Raw genomic sequence first — 20662 nt, forward strand, 5'->3', positions numbered from 1 at the left:
TCTCTGGGCAGGGCATCTCTGAAAAAAAGGCAGCATCTCCCTGGGACAGAGCACATGGGGGAAGGGGTGGCTGTGGGCGCAGCTTCAGCAGACTTAAATGTCCCTGCCTGATGGCTCTGAAGAGAGCAGTGGATCTCCCAGCACAGCGTTCGAGCTCTGATAAGGGACACACTGCCTACTGAAGTGGGTCCCAGAGCCCAGTGTATCCTGACTGGGAGACACCTCCCAGTAGGGGCCGACAGACACTTCATACAGGAGAGCTCTGGCTGGCATCTGGCAGGTGCCCCTATGAGACGAAGCTTCTAGAGGAAGGAACAGGAAGGAATCTTTGCTGTTCTGCAGCCTCTGCTGGGAATACCCAGGCAAACAGGGTCTGGAGTGGGCCTCCAGCAAACTCCAGCAGACCTGCAGCAGATGGGCCTGACTGTTAGAAGGAAAACTAACAAACAGAAAGGAATAGCATCAACATCAACAAAAAGGACATCCACTCAGAGACCTCATCTGAAGGTCACCAGCATCAAAGACCAAAGGTAGATAAACCCATGAAGATGGGGAGAAAACAGTGCAAAAAGGCTGAAAATTCCGAAAACCAGAATGCCTCTTCTCCATCAAAGGATCACAACTCCTTGCCAGGAAGGGAAAAAAACTGGATGGAGAATGAGTTCGATGAATTGACAGAAGAAGGCTTCAGAAGGTGGGTAGTAACAAACTCCTCCAAGCTAAAGGAGCACGTTCTAACCCAACGAAAGGAAGCTAAGAACCTTGAAAAAAGGTTAGAGGAATTGCTAACTAGAATAACCAGTTTAGAGAGGAACATAAATGACCTGATGGAGCTGAAAAACACAGCACGAGAACTTCATGAAGCATAAACAAGTATCAATAGCTGAATCAATCAAGCAGAAGAAAGGATATCAGAGATTGAAGATCAACTTAATGAAATAAAGTGAGAAGACAAGATAAGAGAAAAAAGAATGAAAATAAACAAACAAAGCCTCCAAGAAATATAGTACTATGTGAAAAGACCAAATCTACGTTGGATTGGTATACCTGAAAGTGATGGGGAGAATGGAACCAAGTTGGAAAACACTCTTTAGGATATTATCCAGGAGAACTTCCCCAACCTAGCAAGACAGGCCAACACTCAAATTCAGGAAATACAGAGAACACCAAAAAGGTACTCCTTGAGAAGAGCAACCCTAAGACACATAATTGTCAGATTTACTAAGGTTGAAATGAAGGAAAAAATGTTAAGGACAGCTAGAAAGAAAGGTTGGGTTACCCACAAAGGGAAGCCCATCAGACTAACAGCAGATCTCTCTGCAGAAACCTTACAAGCCAGAAGACAGTGGGGGCCAATATTCAACATTCTTAAAGAAAAGAATTTTCAACCCAGAATTTCATATCCAGCCAAACTAAGCTTCATAAGCGAAGGAGAAATAAAACCCTTTACAGGCAAGCAAATGCTGAGAGATTTTGTCACCACCAGGCCTGCCTTACAAGAGCTCCTGAAAGAAGCACTAAACATGGAAAGGAACAGCCAGTACCAGCCACTGCAAAAACATATCAAATTGTAAAGACCACTGATGCTAGGAAGAAACTGCATCAACTAACAGGCAAAAGAACCAGCTAGCATCATAACGACAGGATCAAATTCACACATAACAATATTAACCTTAAATGTAAACAGGCTAAATGCCCCAGTTAAAAGACATAGACTGGCAAATTGGATAAAGAGCAAGACTCATCAGTGTGCTGTATTCAGGAGACCATCTCCCATGCAAAGACATACATAGGCTCAAAATAATGGGATGGAGGAATATTTACCAAGCAAATGGAAAGCAAAAAAAAATAAAAAAATAAAAAAAATAAAAAAAAAAGCAGGGGTTGCATCCTAGTCTCTGATAAAACAGACTTTAAACCAACAAAGATCAAAAGAGACAAAGAAGGACATTACATATTGGTAAAGGGATCAATTCAACAAGAAGAGTAACTATCCTAAATATATATGCACCCAATACAGGAGCACCCAGATTCATAGAGAAAGTCCTTAGAGACCTACAAAGAGACTTAGACTCCCACACCACAATAGTGGGAGACTTTAACATTCCACTGTCAATATTAGACAGATCAATGAGACAGAAAATTAACAAGGATATTCAGAACTTGAACTCAGCTCTGGACCAAGCAGACTTAATAGACACCTACAGAACTCTCCACCCCAAATGAACAGAATATACATTCTTCTCAGCACCACATAGTGCTTATTCTAAAATCGACCACATAATTGGAGGTAAGACACTCCTCAGCAAATGCAAAAGAACGGAAATCATAACAAACAGTCTCTCAGACCACAGTGCAATCAAATTAGAACTCAGGATTAAGAAACTCATTCAAAACCACACAACTACATGGAAACTGAACAACCTGCTCCTGAATGACTACTGAGTAAATAATGAAATGAAGGCGGAAATAAATAAGTTCTTTGAAACCAATGAGAACAAAGACACAATGTACCAGAATCTCTGGGACACATTTAAAGCAGTGTGTAGAGGGAAATTTATAGCACTAAATGCCCACAAGAGAAAGCAGGAAAGATCCAAAATCAACACCCTAACATCACAATTAAAAGAACAAGAGAAGCAAGAGCAAAAAAATTCAAAAGTGAGCAGAAGACAATAAATAACTAAGATCAGAGCAGAACTGAAGGAGATAGAGACACGAAAAACCCTTCAAAAAAGTCAGTGAATCCAGAAGCTGTTTTTCTGAAAACATCAACAAAATAGATAGACCCCTAGCCAGACTAATAAAGAAGAAAAGAGAGAAGAATCAAATAGACACAATAAAAATGATAAAGAGGATATCATCACTGATCTCACAGAAATACAAACTACCACCAGAGAATACTACAAACACCTCTACGCAAATAAACTAGAAAATCTAGAAGAAATGGATAAATTCCTGGACACATAAACCCTCCCAAGACTAAACCAGGAAGAACTTGAATCTCTGAATAGACCAATGACATGTTCTGAAATTGAGGCAGTAATTAATAGCCTACCAACCAAAAAAGTCCAGGCCCAGATGGATTCACAGCCGAATTCTAACAGAGGTACAAAGAGGAGCTGGTACCATTCCTTCTGAAACTATTTCAAACAATAGAAAAAGAAGGACTCCTCCATAACTCATTGTATGAGGCCAGCATCATCCTGATACCAAAACCCGGCAGAGACACAATAAAAAAAGAAAATTTCAGGGCAATATCCCTGATGAACATCGATGCAAAAATCCTCAATAAAATACTGGCAAACTGAATCCAGCAGCATATCAAAAAGCTTATCCACCACAATCAAGTCGGCTTCATCCCTGGGATGCAAGGCTGGTTCAGCATACACAAATCAATAAACATAATCCATCACATAAACAGAACCAATAACAAAAACCACATAATTATCTCAATAGATGCAGAAAAGGCCTTCAATAAAATTCAACAGCCCATTCATGCTAAAAATTCTCAATAAACTAGATATTGATGGAACGTATCTCAAAATAATAAGAGCTATTTATAAGAAACCCTCAGCCAATATCATACTGAATGGGGAAAAGCTGGAAGCATTCCCTTTGAAAACTGGCATATGACAAGGATGCCCTCTCTCACCACTCCTATTCAACATAGTATTGGAAGTTCTGGCCAGGACAATCAGCAAGAGAAAGAAAGAAAGGGTATTCAGATAGGAAAAGAGGAAGTCAAATTGTCTCTGTTTGCAAATTACATGATTGTATATTTAGAAAACCCCATCGTCTCAGCCCAAAATCTCCTTAAGCTGATAAGCAACTTCAGCAAAGTCTCAAGATACAAAATCAATGTGCAAAAATCACGAGCATTCTTATACACCAATAACAGACAAACAGCCAAATCATGAGTGAACTCCCATTCACAATTGCTTCAAAGAGAATAAAATACCTAGGAATCCAACTTACAAGGGATGTGAAAGACCTCTTCAAGGAGAACTACAAACCACTGCTCAAGGAAATAAGAGAGGACACAAACAAATGGGAAAATATTTCATGCTTATGGATAGGAAGAATCAATATCGTGAAAATGGCCATACTGCCCAAACTAATTTATAGATTCAATGCTATCCCCATCAAGCTACCATTGACTTTCTTCACAGAATTGGATAAACTACTTTAAATTTTATATGGAACCAAAAAAGAGCCTGAATAGCCAAGACAATCCTAAGCAAAAAGAACAAAGCTGGAGTCATCATGCTACCTGACTTCAAACTATACTACAAGGCTACAGTAACCAAAATAGCATGGTACTGACACCAAAACAGATATATAGACCAATGGAACAGAACAGAGTCTTCAGAAATAAAACCATACATCTACAACCATCTGATCTTTGACTAACCTGACAAAAACGAGCGATGGAGAAAGGATTCCCTATTTCATAAATGGTGTTAGGAAAACTGGCTAGCCATATGCAGAAAACTGAAATTGGATCCCTTCCTTACACCTTATACAAAAATTAACTCAAGATGGATTAAAGACTTAAACGTAAGACCTAAAACCATTAAAATCCTAGAAAAAAACCTAGGCAATACCATTCAGGACATAGGCGTGGGCAAAGACTTCATGACTAAAACACCAAAAGCAATGGCAACAAAAGCTAAAATAGACAAATGGGATCTAATTAAACTAAAGAGCTTCTGCCCAGCAGAAGAAACTATCATCAGACTGAACAGACAACCTACAGAATGGGAGAAAATTTCTACAATCTATCCATCTGACGAAGGACTAATATCCAGAATCTACAAAGAACTTAAACTAATTTACAAGAAAAAAAAAAAACCATCAAAAAGTGGGCAAAGGATATGAACAGATACTTCTCAAAAGAAGATATTTATGCTGCCAACAAACAAGAAAAAAAGCTCATCATCACTGGTTATTAGAGAAATGCAAATCAAAACCACAGTGAGATTCCATCTCACGCCAGTTACAATTGCAATCATTAAAAAGTCAGGAAACAACAGATGCTGGACAGTATGTGGGGAAATAATGCTTTTACATTGTTGGTGGGAGTGCAAATTAGTTCAACCATTGTGGAAGACAACGTGGCAATTCCTCAAGGATCTAGAACTAGAAATACCATTTGACCCAGCAATCCCATTACTGGGTATGTACCCAAAGGATTATAAATCATGCTGCTATAAAGACACATGCACACGTATGTTTATTGAGGCACTGTTCACAATAACAAAGACTTGGAACCAACCCAAATGCCCATCAATGATAGACTGGATAAAGAAAATGTGGCACATATACACCATGGAATACTATGAAGCCATAAAAAAGGATGAGTTCATGTCTTTTGCAGGGACATGGATGAAGCTGGAAACCATCACTCTCAGCAAACTAACACAGGAACAGAAAACCAAACACTGCATGTTCTCACTCATAAGTGGGAGTTGAACAATGAGAACACATGGACAAAGGGAGGGGAACATCACACACCGGGGTCTGTCAGGGGGTGGGGGGCTAGGGGAGGGTTAGTATTAGGAGAAATACCTAATGTTGATAATGGGTTGATGGGTGCAGCAAACCACCATGGCACGTGTATACCTATGTAACAAACCTGTGCATTCTGCACATGTACCCCAGAACTTAAAGTATAATAATAATAAAAAAATAAAGCACCATGCTAAATGCTTTGTATCATAATCTAACAACACGTCATTCACTGAGCAGTAACCCCATGAGGTGGGCATTATCATTCCCATTTCATTCCCATCAGGAAATGGCCTTAGAAGGTGACTGGCAGGATCAGAGTTCAAACCCTGGACTTATCTGGCTCCAAAGCTTTGACAACATTACCCTACACAGGCTTCTGGTAAATAATTGCAATTCATACTATTTTAATCATAGTAAAGAGGCTTGTTCAGATACACATATCTCACTCTGTCACCCAGGCTGGAGTGCAGTGGTTCAATCATGGCTCACTGGAGCCTTAAATTCCTGGGGTCAAGCGATCTTCCTGTGTTGGACTCCCAAAGTGCTGGGATACAGCATGAGCCAGTGCATCTGGCCCAGATATATTAAAGACAGTCTACAAGATGAACTAGTTGGGTTTACCTAGAAGAGTGACCGCATCTGTTTAAAGCCTTTGTGCACATATTATTACTCTACATACCTGTCATAATCTGTAGCATTTTTTGGCAGAAAAACTGGAGGTAAAGAAAGAGTTTAATAATACATACATATATATTTATTTAAGCAATTAATTCCTATATTAGAAATATGAACAAATTTAAATTTCTGGCACAGTTTTATTAACCCTTAATTTTAAAAGTTTGAAAACTGATAAAACCTACATAACAACTGCTCTGGAGAGGAATCTGGCAATGTCTAATAAAATGACATATGCATTTACCCTTTGACTCAGCAATCCTATTTCTGGAAGTCTAACCCACAAAGGCCAGGCATGGTGGCTCACACCTGTAATCCCAGCACTTTGGGAGGGTGAGGCAGGTGGATCACCTGAGGTCAGGAGTTCGAGACCAGCCTGGCCAACATGGCAAAGCCCTGTCTCTACTAAAAATTCAAAAATTAGCTGTGTATGGTGGCACGTGCCTGTAATCTCAGCTACTCAGGAGGCTGAGGCAGGAGAATCGCTTGAACCTGGGAGGCAGAGGTTGCAGTGAGCCGAGATCACACCATTGCACTCCAGCCTGGGCGACAGAGTGAGACTCTGTCTTAAAAAAAAAAAAAAAAAAAAAGAAAGAAAGAAATCTATCCCACAAATATACTGGCAAAAATACAAACATACATCTGCACAAGACTACAAATTGAAATATTTGTAATAGCAAAAGACTGGAAACAATATAAATGTTCATCAGTGGAGGGCCAGTTGAATAATGTAGTGCGTCTCCACAATGGAGTACTATGTAGATATTAAAAGGAATGATGAGTATCTACTTACAGTTATGCCTAGTTTAATGACAGGGATGTGTTCTGAGAAGTGCTTCATTAGGTGATTTTGTTGTTGTGGAAACATCATAGAGTGTACCCACACTAATCTAGATGGTATAGCCTCCTACACACCTAGGCTATACAGTATAGCCTATTGCTACTAGGCTACAAACCTGTAGAGGATGTTATTGTGCTGAATACTGTAGGCAACTGTAACACAATGGTAAGTATTCGTGTATCCAAACATAGCTAAATGTAGAAAAGATGCAGTAAAAATGCAGTATTAAAATCTTTTTTTTTTTTTTTTAAGAGATGGAGTTTTGCTCTTGTTGCCCAGGCTGGAGTGCAGTGGTGCAATCTTGGCTCACTGCAACCTCTGCCTCCCGGGTTCAAGTGATTCTCCTGCCTCAGCCTCCCGAATAGCTGGGATTATAGGTGTGTGCCACCACGCCCAGCTATTTTTTTTCTATTTTTAGTAGAGATAGGGTTTCATCATGTTGGCCAGGCTAGTCTCAAAACTCCTGACCTCAGATGATCCACCCACCTCAGCCTTCCAAAGTGCAGGGATTACAGGCATGAGCCCCTGCACCCGGCCAGTATTAAAATCTTATGGGACCACTGTCACTGACCAAAATGCTGCTATGCAGCACATGACTGCATATTGGTATGGAGTAATTTTCTAGATAGAAATACTATATACTTTTACAGTGTATACTTTATACACTATATATACTTTACTCCACCTCATTTTTAAGTGAAAAAAGTGAGGTGGAGAAGAGTATACATAGTGTGTTGAAATTTATTTTTAAAATAACATGGATACATATAAATATTTCTTTACATTAAAAAAAAGAAGGATAAGGCACAAAATAAATAAAGGTTACATAGAAAGAGACGGAGGGGCCTAGATAGAAGGTAGGGAGAAGCCAGATTCCCCAGGGTGAAATGGGTCTGTTTTCCAGATTTGACTCTGGTACCTGTAGATATTTTAAACTATAAAACAAAATTAAATGAAAATAAAAGTCATTCCTACAAAATAAAAAGCAAATTAAATAAATGAACTTAAGAATGTATGAAGTCAGTAGCTTAACCACATGGAAAAGGATTATTTCAAATGACTTCAAAATACCATATTTCAAATGACTTGACTGTACCAGATGAGATACAGTTTGAGAAAGAAACTGCATAAATAATCTTAAACTACTTTCTCTATTCATTTGTTAGTGATAATATTGGTACTGTTATTCTGAATCTAATTAATGTGTATATACATATTAATTTCAATCAAATAAATTTATGTCTTTAAATATCACGATATTCCGCATAAAATAAAATTAAAACCCAGAGATACAGACATAAAATCAAAGAAATTAAGTAAAATCATATAATCCTAAATTATTACAGTTTATTAATATAAATGCTTTAAAAACACACAATTTCTAATTCTGTCCGCTAAAAAGGCCAAGAACGAATGCCCATTTTGATGTGATGAGCACCTTTCCTGCCCAGGTTGTGGTCTCTACTTCTCATTTCCACTGCAAGGAATCAGGACTCCTTGGAGAAATAATGGATTCTAAGTTTGTGGAGGAAAATGTAAAATATGAGACTGAAACATTTTATACCAGAAGGCCAAGGAGTTATTAAGCACCTTTAACTTTGGGCTTTTTTTCAAGGGACTTAGGGATTAAACTGAAGAAGCTCCCACTGCTCAAAGATGGGGCAGTCTGAACTTCTATAAGAATAATAACATTGCCCAGGCGCAGTGGCTCACGCCTGTAATCCCAGCACTTTGGGAGGCCGAGGTGGGTGGATCACCTGAGGTCAGGAGTTTGAGACCAGCCTGGCCAACATGGTGAAACCTCATCTCTACTAAAAAATACAAAAAAATTAGCTGGGTATGGTGGCAGGCCCCTGTAATCCCAGCTACCTCAAGAGGCTGAGGCAGGAGAATTGCTTGAACCTGGGAGGCGGAGGTTGCAGTGAGCCAAGATCGCACCATCGCACTCCAGCCTGGGTGACAACAGTAAAACTCTGTCTCAAAAAAAAAAAAAAAAAAAAAAGAGTAACATTGATGAACTGTAACACATCAAGTACATGAAAATCCATAGGCTCCTAATGAATAAAGGGAAAGAGTCAAGACTTTCCTGGACAAATTTTCCTCAGGATACTCAGGTCATTAGTGAGAGTTTCCCTCTAGAGAAGTATTTTAGAAAATAAATGAAGAAGAAATGATAGAATTAGCATATTACCATGTTACCAATATCTAATGACAGAATGGTTGTAGTCTATGATCATTAGATATCATATGGCCTTGACATGAGAAATTTTTACCAAATATCAAACCCTCAGCAGCCGGGCGTGGTGGCAGGCGCATGTAATCCCAGGACTGTGGATCACCTGAGGTCAGGAGTTTGAGACCAGCCTGGCCAACATAGCAAAATCCTGTCTTTACTAAAAATGCAAACATTATCAGGGCATGGTGGCAGGGGCCTGTAGTCCCAGCTACTCGGGAGGCTGAGGCAGGACAATCGCTTGAACCTGGGTTGCAGTGAGTCAAGGTCGCACCACTGCACTCCAGCCTGGGTGACAGAGCAAGACTCTATCTCAAAGAATTCATCATGTCAATTTTTAGATGTAACTGTCAGATTACAAAAAATACAAAGGACACGAGAACACATTAATCAAGGCTACAGTGAGCAAATACAGAATATGTAAATTCTATAAAACAAATGACCAGGTTTCTTTAAAAAATAAATTGCAAGATAAAAGAAGGAAGGGAACATTTTATGTTAAAAGACATTTAAGAGACCTATCACCTATACTGAATCCTGGTTTAATAAATCGCGTAAGACCTTCTACTGAGACAGGATGTGGAAGCAGAACAGTGATGTTGGTGATCCCGACCCTGTGTAAGCCTAAGGTAATGTATGTGTTTGTGTCATCGTTTTTAATAAAAAAGTTTAAAAGGCAAAAAAAAAAGTAACAAATTTTAAAAATAGAAAATAGCTTATAGAATAAGGTAAGGACATAAAGAAAAATATTTTTGTATAGCTCTATAGCTCTATAAAAGGCTTGTGTTTTAAGCTCAGTATTATCACAAAAGAATCAAAAAGATTTTTTAAGTTTATAAAGTAAAAAAGTTACAATAATCTAAGGTTAATTTATAATTAAAGAAAGAAAAATATTTTTATAAATTTGGTGTAGCCTAAGTGTGTGGTGTTTATAAAGTCTATGGTAGTGTACAGTAATGTCTGGGGCCTTCACATTTGCTCAGCACTCACTCACTGACTCCTGCAGAGCAACTTCCAGCTTTCTAAGCTCCATTCATGGTAAGTGCCTTATACAAGTGTACCTTTTTTTTTTTTTTTTGAGATGGAGTCTTGCTCTTCTCGCCCAGGCTGGAGTGTATTGGCACGATCTTGGCTCACTGCAACCTCCGCCTCCTGGGTTCAGACTATTCTCCTGCCTCAGCCTCCTGTGTAGCCGGGATTACAAGCGCCCATCATCACACCTGGCTAATTTTTGTACTTTTAGTACAAAATTACTAATTAGTATAAAAGTACTAATTTTTGTACTTTTAGCACAAAATTAGTACAAAATAGACGGGGTTTCATGTTGGCCAGGCTGGTTTTGAACTCCTGACCTCAGGTGATCCACCCCCGCTTGGCCTCCCAAAGTGCTGGGATTACAGGCATGAGCCACTATGCCCATCCAGGTGTACCATTTTTTAAATCTTTTATACTGTATTTTACTGTATCTTTTTAATGTTTAACTATGTTTAGTTACACAAATAGTCACCATGGTATTACAATTGCCTGCAGTTTTCAGTACAGTAACAGGCTGCACAGGTTTGTAGCCTAGGAGCAATAGGCTATACCACATAGCCTAGGTGTGTAAGAGACTGTACTGTTGAGGTTTGTGTAAGTACACTCTATGATGTTCGTACAAGGATGAAGTCGTTAGTGATGCATTTCTCAGAACATATCCTGTCATTAAGTGATGCATGACTGTATAGACTGAAATATTTACAGATGATGCTTGGGGTTTTCCTCAAAACAATCCAGGCATATGGGGGAGTGTAGAGAGGTATTGATAAAGCAAGAGTGTCTGTGAGTTGATAATTGCTATAGCTAGGGATGAAGGGTCCTTGGGATACACTGTGCAAAAGTAATCGCAGTTTTCTCAATTACCAACCTAAATATGTATGTTTGAAATGTTTGTGTATCTTGAAATTTTCTACAATAAGAGATGGTTAGGAACTTTCACACATAAAATGTTTTTCATAATTTACTCTCTCTACTCAGATGAATTAGTGTTTACCTAACAACCTGATGAAATTCACCATTATAAAGATACTTATTATCATTAATTATTCTTCTAGTACAGGAAGCGGATGTTAATAATTAGCTTATAGTGGCTGGGCATGGTGGCTCATTCCTGTAATCCCAGCACCTTGGGAAGACAGTGGGTGGACCACCTGAGCCCAGGAGTTCGAGATCAGCCTGGACAAGATGATGAAACCTCATCTCTACAAAAACAAAACAAAACAAACAAAACAAAACAAAACAAAACAAAAACAAAAAAAGTTAGCCAGGTGGGCATGGTGGCATGTGCCTGTAGTCCCAGCTACTTGGGAGGCTGAGGCAGGAGGATCACTTGATCCCAGGAGGAATAGGTTGCAATGAGCCAAAATTGCACTACTGCACTCCAGTCTGGGCAGCAGAGTGAGACAATTTAAAAAAGGAGCTTATAGAAAGTTTGTTTGGCTGTTATGCCTTATGCCACAATGCCTCTAAGGCTGAGAGCTATCTCTCCACAAAATTAAGACTGTGAAGTTACACTTGAGTGTTTCTTATAAGTAGGCCCTATGATTATTTTTTTACTTACTTAAATTGGGTCGCATGTTATTTATTTTATTAAGAAACAAGATCACTACCTCTGCATGAATAAGCTCAGGTGCCACCAATACCTGTCCCAGATGAACCGACAAACCCAGGAGAAAGGAGCCATGGAGCAATGTCACTTACCTAGCTGTCTCCTCAAACTGTATGTCATCCACTGAGGCTGTAACACAGGAAACTCCAGCATGTTTCTCAGCTTCAAAAATACATATAAATGTGCTGCTTTAGTGTGATATAAGAATATTTCAGTATAAGGGAAAGGAATGAAATGTAAGTGTATTGATTTTAGTCACCCATCCCTCATTCATTATAGCATCACTGTGCCCACACTTTCTGGACCAACTGGCTCCATACAAGCTTCTTTGCTCTGTGAGTTATGTTTCTACTGTATGGTAATTACTGCACTTTATCCTAATTTTTAACTTATATGAACTTGTATTTGAAATTTAATACCAATATCCTGCAAATTTAGCTATTGAAATAGCAATTTTAGTAAGTTGGTGCTGACTTTAAATATTTTATCAGGTACTATCCTTCTTGTTTTAAAATCAAAGCATCACAGGTGTAGCCACTCGCCCACATAACCAGTAGCAGAATCTGTTTAAATGATTTAACCACCGTAAGCACTTGAGTGGTATGGGAAACCCCGAGTCATCCCAAATCAAAGAGGATCTTCTCTGGGTATCAGAGAAAGAGAGATGGGCACACAGTACATATTTAGTCAATATTTATTTTATTATTACCAAATTTATGCCAAATTCAGTATACATTAATTACCTTGAATGAGGAGTATGGAGTAGGGTGGGAGAGTTCAGGAAGAAGCTTGGTTATTTCCATGTTCTATGTCTGCATGTAATTTGCTCAGATTTTTTTTTATTGTTGGATTTGCTTTACATAAAAAACACCAGAATTTACACTCTGTGGGCAAGATTTTGACATGCGCTTCTGCCAGATTTGATTTTGAGAAACAGTCAATTGAAAGCCAAACAGATTATATTGGCTTTATAAGAACTTTTGACCTCATTTTAGTTTTCGAGACTTCAGTCCTGGTGCCACATGATTAAGAAAAAGAGTGAATTATACTGAATTTGTCTTCCTTGTGTGTACTGGATCATTATAACTACATATATTAATTGATAGTCCTAGGTAAGAAGACATGAGAGATACTCCACTGGGCACGTATTTAACACATTCCTGTCTAGGATCTAATTCTGGAGAAAATTGGACATTCAAATTGGACATTCAAAAAGGACAGTTCCTTCCAACTAGTTCAGGGAAAGGAAGGGAAAATGGAAGAATCGGACTCTAGGAATGCTCAAGGTGGACTCAATTTAATTCAATGCACCAAACATTTGTTAAGTTCTTGCTGATTTCCAGACACTGAGTTGGATGAGTTCTTTTGTTTTTTTTGTTTGTTTTTTGTTTGTTTGTTTGTTTGTTTTTTCAGACGGAGTCTCACTCTGTCACCCAGGCTGGAGTGCAATGGTGTGATCTTGGCTCATTGCAACATCCGCCTCCCGGGTTCAAGTGATTCTCCTGCCTCAGCCTCCCGAGTAGCTGGGACTACAGGTGTGCACCACCATGCCCAGCTAATTTTTTGTATTTTTAGTAGAGATGGGGTTTCACCGTGTTAGCCAGGTTGGTCTTGATCTCCTGACCTCGTGATCTGCCTGCCTCAGCCTCCAAAGTGCTGGGATTACAGACATAAGCTCTATCTTTTAAGCAGTCCACTTGGTGGCACTTAGAGATCCAGCCATAGTCAGTACCCCTTTATAGCTTAAGTTTTCCAGGGAACTATTGAAACCTTGCAAATATATGCTTAAATCATTGATTAAAGAATACTTAATAAACATTCATTCCAGTTACTTGACATGAATGGGATGTTGAGGTTATTAATTCTTAGTAATAAAGTGTTATAATGTATACCAACATGAGTATCTTGAGTATCTTTTTTTTTTTTTTTTTTTAAGAGACAAGGTCTCTGTCACCCAGGCTGGAGTGCAGTGGCACCATCATAGCTCACTCCAGCCTCAAACTCCTGGGCTCAAGTGATCTTGCCTCAGCCTCCTGAGTAGCTGGGACTATAGGCATGTGCCACCACAGCTAGCTAACTTTTAAAAAATTGTTTAAAATATTTTTTGTAGAGACGGGGTCTCATGATTTTGCCCAAGCTGGTCCCAAACTCTTGGACTCAAGTGATGCTCCTGCCTTGGCCCCTCAAAGCACTGGAATTACAGGTGTGAGCCACCATGCCCAGCTGAGTTATCAATTTTGAATGACTTAAATAACTAAAATGCAGCAACCAGTAAAAAAAATTAAACTATTATTGTTTATATTGGGTATCTATTCTGTATATATAGCACTATACTAGATTTCTTAAGGGATCAAAAAGTAATAAAATCATGACAGTTACTTTTTATTAAGCGTTTATTATTGATCAGGCACTAGGCTAGTCATTTAAGCATGTCGATTACATGAAGTTGGTACTATTATTAGCTCCCTTTTATAAATAAGAAAATTTAGGCTTAGAAAGATTAAATGCATTGTTCTAAATAGTGATTTTCACTATAGAAACAATAGGAACTTTCAGGAAAGAGTAGGTTAGACAAACCAGAGAACACTCCCAGAGAAGTACGTGGCTAAATATGGGTTTCAGGAGCTCAGTAATCATGATTTATACCATTGATTTTCAAGGGTCATTAAACTAAAAGGAAAAAAAATATGGGGACCACCATAGGGTCCTGGCTTCACATGTCATTACATGCGTGCTGTGTTTTTAAACAAGTGTCAATTAGATGACATGAACTCACAGGACTGGCTTGTTCTGGTTCTTGATTTTGATTGCCCTTCATACCAGCAGAAGTGGGAAACCCTAAAGCTGTTTCTGATTTCCTGGGAGAACTAAGAGAAGCTAAGTGATTGTAAGTAGGTATGAAATGATGACTGATAAAAATAGTGGTAACCTTCCTTCATTCCTTCCTTCCTTCAGCAGATATTGATTGAGCACTTGTTTTATGCAAGGCAGCCTCTGTGTAAGGTGCTGGCAATGGGAAACAGCCAGCACCCCTGCTCTCATGGAGTCTAGTGGATGAGCTAGTGGTTAATTAAATGGATATTGATATGGTTTGGCTGTGTCCCCACCCAAACCACATCTTGAATTGTAGCTCCCATAATTCCCACATGTTGTGGGAAGGAACTGGTGGGAGATAATTGAATCATGGGGGCGGGTCTTTCCCGTGCTATTCGCATAATAGTGAATAAGCCTCATGAGATGTGATGGTTTTATAAGGGGAAACCCCATCTGCTTGGTTCTCCTTTTCTCTCCTGCTGCCGCCACCATGTAAGAAGTGCCTTTCACCTTCCGCCATGATTGTGAGGCTTCCCTACCCACGTGGAACTGTGAGTCTGTTAAACCTCTTTTTCTTTATAAATTACCCAGTCTCAGGTATGTCTTTATCAGCAGCATGAAAATGGACTAACACAGATATATAATGACAAAATGGACTAAGTGTTCTGAAGAAAAAAGGGATTTTATGAGGGTCAGTAACTGAGATAATACACTAGGTGGGGTGTCCAGGAAGGCTTGAGGGCAGAGGAGGGGAGGGCCTGCTGAGCAGAGGGAACAGTGACTACAAAGGTCCTGGTGACTACAATGCAGAGAGTGGGAGGGAGAGTGGGTGAGATGAGGCTGGAGTGAAGGCTGAGGACGGGCTATGCACAGGGCCTTGAAGCTCTTGGTTGAAAGTTTTTGTAATTCTTATTCTTCAAGATACTGTTGCACTGCCTTCTGGTCTCCACTGTTTCTGATGAGGTCAGTGGTAATTCTAATCATTGTTCTCCTATATACGGTGCTTCAGTCTGGCTGCATTCAAGATTTTCTCTTCTCATAGTTTGACTATGATATGCCTGGATGTATTCTTTGTATTAGTTTTTCTTTTTTTTGTTTGTTTTTTAAGTTGGAGACAGAGTCTTGCTCTGTCATCTAGGCTGGAGCGTGGTGGCACAATCTTGACTCACTGCAACCTCTGCCTCCTGGGTTCAAGCGATTCTCCTGCTCAGCCTCCTGAGTAGCTGGGATTACAGGCGTGTACCACCATGCCCAGCTAATTTTTTTATTTTTAGTAAAATGGGGTTTCACCATGTTGGCCAGACTGGTCTTGAACTTCTGACCTCAGGTGATTTGCCTGCCTTGGCCTCCCAAAGTGCTGGGATTATAGGTGTGAGCCACCGTGCCCAGACTGCATTAGTTTTTCTTGGTGTTCTATGACCTTGAATCTGTAATTGTATGTCTTTCACCATATTTGGAACTCTAATTATGTTTATGTTTTATTTTTCCACAAATCTCTGTTATTTTATTGTTTTTTGTTTGTTTGTTTTTTTCGAGACAGGGTCTTGCTCTGTTACCCAGGCTGGAGTACAGTGGTGCAATCATGGCTCACTGCAACCTCAACCTCCCAGGCTCAAGTCATCCTCCCACCTCAGCCTCCTGAGTAGCTGGGACTACAGTTACATGCTACCATGCCTGGCTAATTTTAAAATTTTATTTTTTTGGTAGAGACAGGATCTCCCTATGTTGCCCAGGCTGGTCTCGAGTTCCTGGGCTCAACCATCCTCCTACCCGAGCTTCCCAAAGTGCTAGGATTACAGGCATGAGCCATTGTACCTGGCCACACTTTATTTATTTTAAAAATTCATTTTTTTCTGTTCTTAGATTGGATAATTTCTATTGATGTATTTTTTGCATTTACTAACCCTTTTCTCAGCCATGTCCATTCTGCCGTTAAGCCTAGTCACTGAGTTTGTTATTTTAGATACTATATTTTTCAGTTCTGGAATTACCATTTGGCTTTTAAAAAATAGTTTCTATTACTCTGCAGAAATGTACTGCCTTTTCAATCTTTTTTTTCTTTTTCTTTTTCTTTTGAGATGGAGTCTCACTCTTTTGCCCTGGCTGGAGTGCAGTGGTACAATCTCGGCTCACTGCAATCTCCACCTCCCAGATTCAAGTGATTCTCCTGCCTCAGCCTCCCAAGTAGCTGGGATTACAAGTGCCTGCCACAACACCCGGCTAATTTTTGTATTTTTAGTAGAGACAGGGTTTCATCATGTTGACCAGGCTGGTCTCAAACTCCTGACCTCAAGAGATCCACCTGTCTCAGCCTCCCAAAGTGCTGGGATTACAGCAATCTTTATTATCATATTTTTCATTATATTCTTGAGCACAGTTATACTAGCTGCTTTAAAATCCTTGAAGCTTAATTCCAGCATCAGAGTCATCTAGGGATGAATCTCCATTGATTGTCTTTTCTCTTAAGAATGAATCATGTTTCCCTTTGTATTTCAAGTAATTTTGGATAATATCCTAGCCATTGTGAGTGATCCATTGTAGAAACTGTTTCTCTGAAAAGTGTTGGTTTTGTTTTTGGTTTTGTTTTTTAAAGCAAGCAGTTAACCTGACCAAACTGAAACTATAATCTGTCTACCTAGAGATGGGCACAACTATTTTCAGTTCTTTTGGCCTCAATCAGGAGGTTTGGAGTCTGTCCTATGTATACATGATTCAAGATTTGTCAGATATCTGGGCAAAGATTATAGATAGATTTTAGGGCTCTGTGTCTCTGGCTCTTTCCTTTCTGGAACTTTCCCTTTTGTATTTCAGTAGCTGTGGCATTTCCCAAACCCTGTCTTTGGGCTCTTCAAACCAGCAAGCCTGTGGGTTTTCCATCAGAACTATAGCTGGGAACAGACTGGCATTTTCTTTCAGGCTTCAAGTCATTTAAAAAACAAACACAGAAAAAGCCAACACCATTTTGTTCTTTCATGTGTTAACTGTCAAGTGTTCTAAGCCTACTTTTGTTCACTTTTCACCTGCCTTAAATCTCTTTTATTTAGTGTTTTGCCCAGAGTTTATAATTATTATCTGTGGGAGATTTTTTAATAGGAAACACTTCAGCATGTTAGAAAAATCCTTAAAGCCCTTGGTGAAGAAAAGAAAGGGAAAAATGAACAAAACATATGACATGATCAGATTAGCATCTTCAAAGATTACTTTAGAAGCAGTGTGGAGAGGAGACCATAATGAATGGAGATCAGTTTGGAAATCACTGCTGAAGTCTGCGTGAAAGATGATGATAGCTTGGACTAGATGGTCGCATCGGGGGTGCAGCAAAATGGTTGGATTTCAGAGATTCCTTTAGGGGGTAACATTGATAGGACTTGCATAGAGTATGCATAGAGTATGTGAAGGGAGAAGTAAGGTGGAGAGAGAACTATCAAGGATGACTCCTAGACTTTTGACTTGCTCAACTAGATGAATTGGATGCCACTCCAGAGACAGTAAGCCCTGGAAAAGATTCACAAATAGAGAGAAAAATGTGTGTGTGAGATGTTCCAAAGTAATACATGGAAGTGTGAGATAGAGGATTACTCAGATGGCTTCAAGTCTTTAGACTTAAGGGACTGGAAAAATAATGGGGCCACTGACAGAAGTAAGGATAGTGAGAATATTTCATCTTTCTTTAAATGTTGAGAAGACATTTTGGAATGCAGCAGTGCCTAGGAGTCATAGCAATGCCTTGGGGCCATGACTGGGATTGTAGTAATGTGGCTAAAGAGATAATGCTGGCCTATAAAAAAGTCTGAGAAAATCCCAGAGAAATCAGTTTTGTATTACTACACAGATTCAGTTACACCTTGGCTAAATAATGTCCTCTGCTTATGTGGTGCCTCAGGTTACCATAAAGTGTTTAACACAGGCATTATTCATGTTGCCCAAACCAACTTTATCATACAGGTTTTCTTAATATTAGTAATATTATCAGTTATTAATATTATACTACTAATAGTAATGTAACTATTAAGGTATAGAGTAATTAATTGTCAGTTGGATCTTTCCATGGTTTCCAAAGATGTCAGGTCATAGAAATGATGACAACCACAGGTGGGCCATTGTTTCTCCATCACAAGACAGAGGCACTAAGCAAGGTAACTAAAAGTCATTTCAATGGTCTCATAATGTATTCAGTTGCCTTGGAAACAGGCATCATTATTATTAGCAACCTCAGTGGTTTATGTATTGTTTCTTTTTCCTATCTGTGGATTAATTTTGTATTCGTGTTTCCATTGTTACCTTAATATAACCAATCTCAAATCCTGCTTAAAAAAAAAAAAGGCTTAAACAAGTCATTGATTTCTCACAGTTGTGGAGGCAGGGAAGTTCCAGATCGAGGTGCTTGCCCATGTAGGTCCTAGCGAGGGCTCTCTTCCTGGCCTGTGGATGGCTGTCTTCCTGCTGTGGCCTCACATGGCAGAGAGAAGCTCTCCGGTGTCTCTTCTTATAAGGATATTAATTGTATGGGACCAGGATTCCACTCTTCTGACCTCATTGGCCTTAATTCTTCACTCCAAATAGAGTCACACCAGGGGTTAGGACTTCAGTGTATAAATTTCAGTGGGTGGCATGGGGAATATAATTCAGTCCTTAATAAATGTTTTTGCCATTTTTACTGTCATTCTCTCACAAGAACACAGTGGAGTTTTCCAGAGACTACATAAGGGTGTGCTGGCAGCAGGGTGAATGCAGAAGCAGGTATGAAGTCAGCAATCCTCCACTAGCCAGACCTTAGAGAAACTCGCCAGGATGTAACCTTTATCACCACTCCTCTCGCTACACTTTTGTTCTTGTAGAAAATAGTTATTTTTTAATTAAAAATGTTATGTTAACATGTAGTCCATTTCTTTTTAAAAATAATTAAAATTTTTAAATTTCCATTACGGTAAATATGATATAAATAGCCTACATAAACAAAAGCTGGCTGGGTGCCATGGCTCACGCCTGTAATCCCAACACTTCGGGAGGCTGGGGCCTCCCAACACTTCGGGATCACTTGAGTCCAGGAGTTTGAGACCAGCCTGGGCAACATAGTGAGATCCCATCTCTACAAAAGCAAAACAAAACAAAACTCCCCAAATTAGCTGGGCCCGGTGGCGAGCGTCTGTGGTCCCAGTTACTCTGGAGGCTGGGGTGGGAGGATCGCTTTAGCCCAGGAGGTTGAGGCTGCAGCGAGCTCTGATGGCGCCACCGCACTCCAGCCTGGGTGAGAGACCTTGTCTCAACAACAACAACAAACAAACAAACAAACAAACAAACAAAACCCGCAAAAGCTCTCTGGGCTCCTCACTTGCTTAATGGAATGAAGGAATCCGGAGAGCCACACATTTGGGAACCGCCGGTCTCAGCCATGCCCAGCGCGGGCGCACTGTCGCAACACCCCTATCCCTGGCTGCGCAGGGCTCAGCTCTCCGCAAGTACCTTCCTTGCCTTCCTCCTCCCCCCCAACCCCCAGCTGCCGCCGCTCCCGCAGCCCCGGTCCCGCGCCTCCCCGCAGCCCGGCGCCCGCCTACCCGCCAGGCAGGCGGTGGTGTCGATCCACTTGAGCAGCTGCCCGGCGCTCAGCTCGCCGCGGGCAGTGGCGTGCGCCGGCTGGATGGCCTGGCTCATGAGCACCTCGCCGGGCGCCGGCCGCTCCATTGCCAGGGCTAGAGCGCTACGCCTGTGGCCCCGGACACCCCGCCATTCCCGCTCCGCCGGCCCCGCCCGCCCCGCCCAGCTCCAAAGCACGCTGGAGCCGCCCGCCCGGGCCCGCGAACCCCTGGCCCTCCGGCCGCCGGGTGGTGGGAGCTGCGAGTGAGGGGGCCCGCAGTGTCACCCCAGGACTATCGCGAGTGGGGGAAAACCAGCGCTCTCGGGTCTCAGGAGAAGTCCGGGAAGTGCGCGGGGAGGGGGGCTC

General features: G+C 40.5%; 1 protein-coding gene across 1 annotated transcript in view; it reads right to left on the reverse strand.

The window, feature by feature from the left end:
- ACOT12 (acyl-CoA thioesterase 12) overlaps window positions 1-20423 on the reverse strand; it is a 64570-nt gene extending 44147 nt beyond the window's left edge. The window contains exons 1-2 of the mRNA XM_055298729.1: window positions 20277-20423; window positions 12000-12069 (exon numbers count right to left, since the gene is read on the reverse strand). Coding sequence (XP_055154704.1) covers window positions 12000-12069; window positions 20277-20403 — 197 coding nt within the window. The 5' untranslated portion in view covers window positions 20404-20423. The remainder of the gene's footprint in view (window positions 1-11999; window positions 12070-20276) is intronic.
- Window positions 20424-20662: the final 239 nt, after the last annotated feature.

Source organism: Symphalangus syndactylus, chromosome 11 (genome assembly GCF_028878055.3).
Source record: "Symphalangus syndactylus isolate Jambi chromosome 11, NHGRI_mSymSyn1-v2.1_pri, whole genome shotgun sequence".
Taxonomy (NCBI): Eukaryota; Metazoa; Chordata; class Mammalia; order Primates; family Hylobatidae; genus Symphalangus; species Symphalangus syndactylus.